This window comes from Terrapene carolina, unplaced genomic scaffold (genome assembly GCF_002925995.2).
Source record: "Terrapene carolina triunguis isolate 2854851 unplaced genomic scaffold, T_m_triunguis-2.0 Scaffold131, whole genome shotgun sequence".
Taxonomy (NCBI): domain Eukaryota; kingdom Metazoa; phylum Chordata; order Testudines; family Emydidae; genus Terrapene; species Terrapene triunguis.
The window spans coordinates 37,567,982-37,578,472 of record NW_020664482.1 but is presented as its reverse complement, the minus strand read 5'-3'; the positions used below and the strand labels follow the sequence as shown (position 1 = coordinate 37,578,472).

General features: G+C 52.0%; 2 protein-coding genes across 3 annotated transcripts in view; one reads left to right on the top strand and one right to left on the bottom strand.

Moving 5' to 3' along the window:
- Window positions 1-9,896, bottom strand: part of CSTF2 (cleavage stimulation factor subunit 2) — a 17,977-nt gene extending 8,081 nt beyond the window's left edge. The window contains exons 1-12 of one of the 2 annotated variants that reach the window (XM_029911837.1): window positions 9,670-9,896; window positions 6,406-6,484; window positions 5,955-6,124; window positions 5,097-5,233; window positions 4,285-4,404; window positions 3,991-4,146; window positions 3,639-3,762; window positions 3,257-3,319; window positions 1,853-1,912; window positions 979-1,120; window positions 467-621; window positions 6-97 (exon numbers count right to left, since the gene is read on the bottom strand). In XM_029911837.1, the coding sequence (XP_029767697.1) occupies window positions 6-97; window positions 467-621; window positions 979-1,120; window positions 1,853-1,912; window positions 3,257-3,319; window positions 3,639-3,762; window positions 3,991-4,146; window positions 4,285-4,404; window positions 5,097-5,233; window positions 5,955-6,124; window positions 6,406-6,484; window positions 9,670-9,727 (1,356 nt within the window). In that variant the 5' untranslated portion in view covers window positions 9,728-9,896. Of the gene's footprint in view, window positions 98-466; window positions 622-978; window positions 1,121-1,852; window positions 1,913-3,256; window positions 3,320-3,638; window positions 3,763-3,990; window positions 4,147-4,284; window positions 4,405-5,096; window positions 5,234-5,954; window positions 6,125-6,405; window positions 6,485-9,669 lie in introns of both variants that reach the window. The other variant, XM_024216171.3, reaches the window with a different exon arrangement.
- A 112-nt stretch (window positions 9,897-10,008) lies between these two features.
- The window catches only part of TRMT12 (tRNA methyltransferase 12 homolog), a 10,064-nt gene continuing 9,581 nt past the window's right edge, over window positions 10,009-10,491 (top strand). Inside the window, exon 1 of the mRNA XM_026652942.2 lies at window positions 10,009-10,044. Within this exon, the coding sequence (XP_026508727.1) occupies window positions 10,011-10,044 (34 nt within the window). The 5' untranslated portion in view covers window positions 10,009-10,010. The remainder of the gene's footprint in view (window positions 10,045-10,491) is intronic.

Genomic DNA, 10,491 nt, shown 5'->3' with positions numbered 1-10,491 from the left:
ATCCCTCTCGGTTCCATGCCCCTGGGCTCCATCCCTCTCGGTTCCATCCCTCTGGGCTCCATCCCTCTCGGTTCCATGCCCCTGGGATCTCTTCCACCTGCAGAGAAAAAACATGCCATAAGCAAACCACTGGAAGGGAATTGTGTGTGGGAGAATGTTGGGGGCACAGACCCACTTTTGAAAGTTAAGCCTCCTTTGGTTTAATGACTGGCAGAAAACCAAGACGGGTCAGGGACGGTGTGTGAACGGCACCTGCTTTTGGAAAATGACAAATCTGAACTTCTCCTCCCCTTGCCCTGTGTAACTACACCTCCCCCTCCCCCCAGTGCCTCCCTCCAACCCTGTGTAACTTTCTCTGCATCTCACTTCACTGCTGAAATGTCCCACCTTCCCGTTTTCCTCACATCCCTGGGTAACCGGCTCCTCTCTTGGTCATTTCACATTTCATTTACAGCCACCCTCTCACCTCGAGCATCCATCAAAGGCCCTCTAGGTTCTCCCATCAGTGGCCTGGGTTCTCCCATTGGTCCTCCCCTCATTTCATGTGGGGGTGGGCCACGATTGTCATGGCCAGGCATATGGTGCATGGGTGGACCCTGGTGGGGTGGCCCAAGGTAACCTCTGTAGAGAGAGAGAGAAGGAAAACAGAGCAGAAGGAGAAAGGTGAATCGGACACAAGCTTGGCACCGAGCAGGTACAGTATTTTGACCAAAGCACAAAGCCAGCTGCACAGAAAGTGTGGGAGTTTGGCACATAGGGATGGATGCTAATGTTTCCACCTCGCCTAGTCAGTCTGAGTGGCCACAAATACCATCCTCCCTTCCTGCTGCACAGCTATGTGTACCTGGATCGCCAGCATGGGACCCAGCAGTTCACCCGGCAGGCAGTGCCACTTAACCAACACTCCGACCACAAGAGGCGGGAAGTCAGAGCCTCAAAGGCTCAGATTGGTACCGATTCATCCTCTGGCCCACTCACCTGGGCTCCACTTCTCCAGTAACTGAAAGCAGGGTCCCTCCACGTGGGTCATTTGGGGCATCTCCCAGAAGGCCCCGGGGTGGTGGGCCGCTGGCAGGTAATGGTCCACGCTGCATAGGGGCCCTCGGGTCCGGCATGGGCACTGCCAGGGAGGCAAGCAAGGGAAATTACTGAGGTCAAGCATTGGCAACAACAATCACACCAAAGTCCTCCTGTGAGACAGCACCACTCCTGTTGCCCCTGGCAGTGAGATGCAACCGAATCCCATCCCCAGTGCTCCCTGTAGCTCACAGACACACACTGGTTTTGGACACAGTCAACACTGCTGTCCACGATGTGGCTTGAAGCGATGCACAGCAAACAGGAAGGAAATCTTCCCATAGACAACACTGCAGCTCACAGAAGCGGGTACCCTCAGTGCTAAGTTCAGACCTTTCTGTCCCCCACAGCGACTGCCATGGCTTGTTGACAAAAGTCGAGAACCAAGATCACAATAACTACCAACAAGTCTGGTCACACCCAGCGTGAGTCACAAGGTCAGCTGTGAGCCTAGAAAGCCCAGATCAAACCCGGTCACCCCACGTCCATGAGGTCCAAAAGCCGAGCATGAGCCTGGATGGCCTCCTCTCTCCTGTCTGTTTCCACATGTACTGGGTTAATCTCCTACCCCTCTATGCAGAACCCTAGGCTAGTCTCTCCTCCTACACTGGGGGCAGCTCTGCCTTTGACAAGTGCTCACTTCCACACTGGGCAGACTACACAGAGCAGTCCCATGACCCCAAGTGAAGAGAACCCTAGTGCTGAAGTCCAGGCTTTTTCCATGCATTCCACACTAAGCCCCGTGACAAAGGGAGCTGGCAGCTGTCATGGATACCTTGAACTCGCTCAATAGATGCAGGCCTGGCAGGTCCCACGGGCGAGAGCTGCAGGTTTCCTGGGTGAGCAGCAGGAAAAGAGGGAAAAGAGCAGACACATAAATAGCGCACACACCACAGACCCACTAGTGCTGCACAGACTCCTTTGCCTCAGCGGAGTGAGCTCGTTCCTCGTAAGGCAGGCTCCCACAGAATCAGACTGCTTATTTTAAAGAGATGCTGCCAATCTTGCAGGCCTGGCTTTGTCAGATCTTCCCACTGGACGGAGACCATCGAACGCCAGTCCTGTGAGGAGGATGGCCTCTTCTGCATGGCTTGAAAAGCCCACTCACCTAGGCACTATTTTCCTAGTGGAGGAGGGGACAGGGACCTACACCATCAAGTTCTGTTGCATTTACAGTTTCATTTAAAATATATTACATTTGTAGCCCTTACAGTTTCAGAATAACCTTCTGTAAGTGGGAGGCAGCATGAGGTGGTCAGGCTGTGCCTGAGTGCGCAGGAGACAGCTCCACTGCCTCTGCTCAGAGCTTCCCCAAGCAGACACAGAAATTAACAGAAGTCTGGTTCAGTTTCATCACTGCTATTCAAAGCCCTGCAAACAGCAGGGAAGCTGCTAAGAATTATTTCATGTGGTTGCTTCTTGGCAAAGCTCTGGCAGCAGTGGGGAGGCACTGGGGCTGTTCATGGGGGTGAAGGACCCAAAGGTGAAATCACAACAAGCCTCTCTCAGATTCAGCTGCTTTTAAGGTATGTAAAAATATGAGATCCCAAAAGGAATTTACCATGTTCTGTTAGAAGGCTGAGGGAGGATATTCACTCCCCCCATGTCCCACAATATGAAAGAACAGGGATTCCTTTGTTGTGATAAACTGGGGCTACTGGACAATGAGATGTCCCCACTTTAAGTGTCTAATTGCATTAAATCTCATTCCAAGACACTGGTGTACAGCCTTCCACATAGGGAGGGAGGACTACGCAAAACATCTCCATAGAAACATACTCTGCTTTGATCATCACTCCACACACATCACTATTCTGTGCAAAAGAAAAGCTACTGCTCCCTCTCCTGGACAAGCAAAAGAAAGCACAGGAGACTCAACAGTAGCAAATAGCAGGCAACAGGCTGGCTCGCCCACACCTGGACATGCAAAGTACCAGAAGGAGAGTTACTGGAGAAGGAATCACTCTCCCTGCTCACTATACTCACACACAGACAGAAGGACAGGTGCACACAGACAGGCTGGGAAAACTTTTACACATTCAGTTAGCTCGGGGGGGATTCCCTGCTCCATCAACAACTCTGCTGGCATGTGGCCTTGAACGTCTCAACGTCCTGGCCTGGAAATAGGTATCCCTATGACACGTTGCATCAAACATGGAATAACTGACATCTCGTTTACCTTGTCCACGTTCCAAGGGCACTGGTCCACCTCCTGGCATCCCGACCTGAGGCTGCATTCCACCTGGGAGGGAACAGCAGAGAACTCACAACCCATCTCTCTGGTTATCTGTCCCCACAACCCTCACTATTCTGCTCCTATAAAGACGCCCCACCCTGCTACTGGCAGACAGATTTCCACCTGGCCTAGCAGGCTGTAGAGACAGAGTGACCCCCTCCAGTTGGCTGACCCAAGAGTTACTCCCTAGGCTTCAAATCTTCCACATGTGCAACTGCCTCTCTTAAAAGCCTGCAAGGCCCCCGTACTCATGGGGCATGTTGTCCCTGCAGAAGCTTTGGAAAACTTTTATAGTTTGCAGTTCAGACATGCTCACGGAGCTCACCTCCAGGAGCCAAGGGGCCAGGGCCTGGGCCGGCTACGGAGGCTGGCATCTGTCCTGGGGCTGGCACTCCACCCTGCATAGGAGGCTGCATCAGAGGAGGAGCTCCGTTTACATGCATGCCACCCTGTAGAGGGAAGAAATCACATTGAGAGCCCCTTCTCACCAACAGACATAAGCATCGCCCACTGCACCAGGGTTGCAGGCGGAGAACCCCTCCTCACAACGCTCCCCCACACACCAGGGTTTCACACTGAGAAGCCTTCTCAACAACACACACCTACATCTTCCACATGGAGACTTCACACCCTTAACCTCCATCTCAATAATGTGGGCTGAACAAACAGATTCTTACTATGGGCTGTGGCTGGGACGATGGGGGATTCTGCTGGTTCATCTGTGCATTAGGACCTGGACCAGGCCCGGGTCCAGGCCCAGGCCCGGGCCCTGGAACTGGCTGTGGGTTGCCCGGAATCAGAGGTGGAACACTGGTCTGACGATGCAGAATTTTCTAAGGGCAGAAGATGGAGGAGAAAGAAGTTGTGCATGCACCAACTAGACATGGCCATTCCTGGAATCCACCCACAGCCCCACCTCTCCAGACAAGTGTCCCCGTCGATCCCAGACTGAGCAGCGGGATCATACATACCAGAGCAATCTCTGGATCGACGATCCTCATCACCACTTGGGCCTGGAGCAGGGCATATGCCAGCTGAGGGTTCTGGAGCAGCATGTTCCGTGCCTCCTGAGGGCTGTTCTGCACACACAACTAAAGAGCAACACACAGATCAGAGCTCTCAATGGGCCTCGCTGCTGCTGTGCAGTATTACGCCCTTCGCTGATAACTGTTGCTGCAACCCCATGGGGGCAGCGATGTTTCTGGAAATGCAGGAATGGCAATATCTCAAAGGGAGGAGCATTTTGCTTCATTTGCCTGGTACGTTACACGGTGCTGGCATGGTTAATAAAACAACCAATAATGCACCTGAGAGACTCATGCTGTGGACTGTCTGAAACACAAGGACAGTTAATAATGAAATCACACAGCTCAGGCTGCTCATAAAAATGTGCCTGATCCACATCCTATTGTCCATGATCATCTCCTCTTCTCCAATGTCCACAGTATTAGCCAACCCAAGGAGTGCAAATAGGGAAGTAGGACACTAGACAGCCCAGCTCTCCACAACAGCAAGTCCAGCTGTTAGACCAGCTCACGTCCTCGTCCAACCTGCTTATATTCCTCATGGCAGCACCCCAGATACTGATTGACCCTCTGGACCAGTCTACCCTGCAGCAGCAGTGGCACATACGAGGCATTAACAGGAGTGACAATGTCACAGAGTTGTGAGTGAGGAACTGCTGCTGCCTGTTTTTTCGTGTGATGGGGGTGGGGTTATTCTGCACTGTAAGACCACGGTTGCAAGTTCGTGACTTGGTTCCAGCCACTTCGCTCCCACTCACCTTCATCTGCTTCATCAGCTCAAACATCTGCTCAGGCGGCAGGCTGGCAACTGCTCTGCTGATAGACTCAGGAGCATCTTCAGGATTTATAGGGTCTCCATATGGTGACTCTATGATAGGGGCACCTGTGCCCAAGCCTGGCAGGGATAGAGAGGGGAAGACAAAGAGGAAAGGTTAAACACACAAGTGTCCTGAGAACCCTAAGCTGCTGGTCTCAGTCTCGTTTCATATCACAGGAGTCACCAGCACAATTGCTGGTGCTTTCTTGCACTGACCCCTTCAGCTGAAAGGCCAATAACTCAAGGATGATGTACTCACAGCTGCATCTTCACAAGCAGGAGGGAGGGATATGTACTTTTGAAACACAGATTCAGGAGCACCATTCTGCAGTTGGAGAGTATATGGGTCACTGACTAAAAGTCTGGGCTCTGAACATGCCCAGAATTCCTACTAAGTCAATTAGGAGTTGAGGGCTGTGCCATGGTTCACTAGAAAGATTGTTTCACACAGATCTGCAATACAGTCTCCTACATGAGCCAGGACCCTGGATGTCACAATAATGTGGCTATTCTTCATATACCTCTTTGTCAAATGTGGAGCTTCATTAATCACAAAAAGCAGGTATGGGTAGGGTTTGTCTGGTCATGGAAATTACAATCCCCCCCAAAACTTCTACTTGCTATCTTACCTGCAGCACATCAGCTATCTGTGAGCTTTTCATTGTCAACCTCATCCCAATTCGGGTGGGGGTCTAGATTTTGTGTCTTGGCTAGTAGATTTTTGTTACAGATTTGTAAGGCTGGTTTAGGCCAAACATTATGGTAGCATTAACCCCCTCAACCCAAAGTTCAGACTCACTCTTCAGTTCCTCCTTATTCTTCTCGCTGGCTGCATTGTCCACACGCAACGCCCTCCCGCTGAACTCACGCCCATTCAGGTTCCGCATGGCGCTGAGCGCTGTCTCCTGGTCTTGGTACTCACAAAAGCCATATCCCTTTGGTTTGCCTGTCTCCCTGTCATACACCAACCTGGATGGCAAAGCCGAAAGAATCACAGGCATTAGATGCAGTACGGCACATGGGGAGAGTATTACACAATACCACAGCATTTTCCAGACTGGTAATGCCATCTCCACACCCTCTGTTCAGTCCCCAACAGGATGACGAACTACCTCATTCAAAGCTTGTGTCTGCCAAGTATGCCTGAGACCCATCTGCTTGTGGCTGGAGTGCTGATGAGTGCAGAATCGGCTACAGCTGAGATCACCTGTCTGTTTATGGGAGATGCCAAAAAGATAAACAGTTCTCACCTGAAACTGACGACAGGCCCGACCTCTGAGAAAATGTCCTTTAGCTGCTCCTCTGTGGCTTCGTATGGGATATTCCCCACTATGGGAGAGGGGAGCAACATATCAGTACAGACATCAAGTATCAGGAAAAAACACAGGCATGAACATCTCTCCATGAGAAGACAGGAAAGAACAGAAATGAACCCAGGGATGGCTGCATGAACACACACACACAGACAGGTTTCTGGCAATCTGCTGCAGGACTGCAGACTTTTGTGTATATACACCATTGCTCCTGATGCTCATGTTGGTGCAGTGTCCCATTGCTAGTACAGAATCCAGGCTGGGGCACATTTTAGGACTTTGGTAATGTGCCTCAACCCAGGTACAGGTCAGAAGGGAATTTCAGGAAAGTGTGTAGTTGTTTCTTAAAATAATGGTTCCTATTATGGGCTGGATACTACTACTTATGTTTCAGGATGTTGTGGACTAGTCCACCAGGCTCTTCCCCTCCCCCAAGCTTAATGATGAGCCTATGGTCTCCAGAATGCCAAAGCTGCCTGCCTCCCTTTCAGTTGTGCTGCCCAACCCACTATGGAGCGTAGAGTGCTCATAAAAGTAGGATTAGGAGCAGCCCAAGAGCTCCATGAGAGCTTAGAGTGTACATAATCCAATGGGAGATAGCAGGCAATGGCTAGTACTACTGAAGTCCAAACAGAAAGATTTGCCTGAAAAGGTTAGGAATCACCATCTGAGAAGGTCTGACCTTATTTGTCAGATGAGTGGGTCATACACTGGGTCAGTGAATCACAAAACAGTGGAGCAATACTGGTGCAAGTTCCTTCTTTCTCCCCATTTTTACTATCATGCTGGTATCAATCAGTGCAGGACACAGGTATGTACAATACAAGGACTACAGCGAGCCTGGGACATCTTCCTAACCCTTTATTAGAGGGATGGCAGGTCTCATTTCATGCTTTTTCTGCCACTCTTTTCCTATCTGTTTTAGTGAAAATATTGGTGGAATATTTAGTTTAATCGGGTTTGGTGGTTCCACTTGCCTGAGGAGTATGAAGGGCCCATGCTGAGGAAGGTAAAGGGGACAGTGCTATGATTTTCCACAGCACACCAAGGTGTCTCTGCATCCAGGGCCCAATCCAAAATCTACTGATGTCTCTGGACTTTGGCCCGGGCCCTTAATCAGTGCAGAACAGTCAAAAACTGTGTGTATACTTTTTAACTCCACTCATCACATCAATGAGCAAAGAACGTGAACACAGAAAGGCTCTGAGGAGGATGACACGGCGGAGGCTCAGAGACAGCCTGCACCCCCCGTGAGTAGGAAAATTGGATTTCGGATAGAGGAGCAGATCACTGGTCCATCAGTTCCACTATCACTGGCCAGTTCTTGATGCTTCGGCGGAATGCAGCTCCTGAACCCTGTTACACACCAGGCTGATTGCACACTTCTGCACATCACTTGGAGGGAGGGAAGGGGGAATCCTACAGGTAGTTATCCTGTGACCTGAAGTATGTGATGTGATTACTTCATCTCAGCCTGTATAACAACCAAAATCTCCTACAATTATCCAGTCCCTTTTAAAACCCCTCTGCAATGTGACTCCATGACACTCTGGAGCAGCAAATCCCAGAGGTTGACTACGTGCAGCAGAAAGACATTTTCTTTAGTTTGTTCCTAGAGTACCTGCTATGACTTTGAGTGACCCATTCTTTTATAATGGGAAAGGCAAAGGAGGTACTGCAATTTTCACTAACCCCTTTTAGTCACGTCTAATTCTTCCTTGTCCTGATTAAATAATCACAGCTTTTAAAAACTTTCCATATGCATAAGTCACTTATACAATACCAATTAATCAACACCTTTGGTCCATACAAACTGGGTACACTACACCAAATAAAAACACACCACATTCTGTACCAACCCCACAATAGAGGGATGCTTATGATACATCTCTGTGCAGGTGACATGCATAAGAACAGAGCTCTCTGGAAAACGGAAATTCCATCCCACAAAAAACTTAAGAGTTTCCAAGTTTTTTTCATTCCAATTCAGAACAAAAAGTCAAAAGAACTGAAATTCCCCAAAAATGGTTTGGGAAACAATGAAACATTCCCACTGTCAAGCTCCCCACCTTGCAGATGGGCTGGCTTCCCAGCTCCCTAGGATCACTGGCTGCCTGATGTGCCTAACTGGCAGGCTGCTAGGTTGCCTGGCTCTCAGGGGATCCCAAACTCCCTGCCATGCAGACAACTTGGGAACTGAATAAGGCGGCTAGCATTTTTCCTTGGAAATTTTTTACCAGCTGTACACAAGAGGTAGTACAGCAGAAAAGAGCTTTCATATTGAAAGCAAAAAATGTTCATATCTATATATAGTACGCCCCGTAGACACTTTAGCATCTTTATGCACTTGCAACACTTCAGTCACCACTTGCTCAGGGTAAGTAAAGCATCTCTAGCTTTCTAAGTCAGCTTTACAGTAAGGAACAGGTGAGTTTTAGTGCCTGAGCTGGTAGACTTTCGTGTCTGTTTTGCAAGGCTGCACTGTGTGCTTAATTTCCCTTTTACTACCTGCCTTAGGTTTTCATGTGATGCCCAAGGCAATGGTCTCTTCTGTGCTGCTCCCCCTTACTGCAACAGTCCCCAGGGAAGGCTTTGGGGGCAGGAGATCACATTGCTGTGGGTATTATCTCTCTCCAGCCAGTATCTGGTGAATCACAGATAGCACAAGCAGAGGTTTGAGAAGTGTTTTATTGAGAACCCATTCTGCTCAGAAACACATATTATTTATTTCTGGGGGTCCATTTCTGACACCAGCATTGCGACATCACAATGATCACTACAACAAGCTGCCGTGATGTCACAGAGAAAGAGAGTGTGGGCCTCTATGGAAGGGTCCCTGGTTGTGGGGAAGGGGCGGAGAAGGGGATCTCTACAGGAGGGCTACTCTGTGGGCCTCTGTCGAGGGAAAGCCCTGGGGGGAGTCTCTGTTCCAGAGCAGTGGGTCTAACCGGGGGTGGGAGGGCACCTGGCAGAGGGATGCTCCGGGGGGGATTCCGTGCTCTGGGAAGTGGAGAGGGGAGAGCCGGGATGGGGCGTGTCTTGGGCGCAGAGGAGGCGGGAGGGAGGGAGGTCCGGGAAGCAGATATGGGGGGGGGGGGGGGCGGGGGCCGGGGGGGTCCCGGGCGTTGCCCCCCAGTGACATAGCTGGGTGAGGGAGTATTGGGGTCTCTGTCCCGGTCTCGCTCCCCGGCTCCTGCTCACCGAACACGGAGCGCAGCGAGCGATCCACCGCGGGGTCCCGCACTGCCAGCCCCGCCATCCTTCACCCACCGCCGGTGCAGCGCTTCCAGTCTCTCCCCCCCCTTCCGGCACCCTCGTGCTCCGGCTGGAAACAAGCACAGCCACTTCTGTTCCGCTCGAGCCTCGCCAAGGCTCCGGGGCGCTTCCGTGAGTGAGCAGAGTCTAGCGGCGTTGGCAGAGGCGAGCTCTGCCGCCGTAACCAGGCGACCGGCCCACAGAAAAGATGGCGACGGCAGGCGCCGAACGGCATTAACGACTCAGTTCCGGTGGGAAACACTAACCCCGCGCGTCTAGTTCCGCGCATGTCTGTGCCTCGGAGTCTCCCTCGCGGGACAGGTAGCCGCGTCCAGCCCAGAGCCAAGGGCCGGGGCAGCCAAGCAGTGAGGGGGGGCGCGTGGTAGTGGGGTAAGGGGGTGGGAGCCAGAGGCGCGTGGCAGTGGGGAAAGGGGGTGGGAGGCAGGGAGCACATGGGAGGCAGGGGGCGCGTGGCAGTGGCGTAAGGGGGTGGGAGCCAGGGGCCGCGTGGCAGTGGGGAAAGGGGGTGGGAGGCAGGGGGCGCGTGGCAGTGGGGTGGGAGCCAGGGGCGCATGGCAGTGGGGTGGGAGCCAGAGGCGCGTGGCAGTGGGGTAAGGGGGTGGGAGGCAGGGGGCTAGTGGGGTAAGGCGGCGGGAGGCAGGGGGCGCGTGGCAGTGGGAGCCAGGGGCGCGTGGCAGTGAGGAAAGGGGGTGGTAGGCAGGGAGCACATGGGAGGCAGGGGGCGCGTGGCAGTGGGGAAAGGGGGTG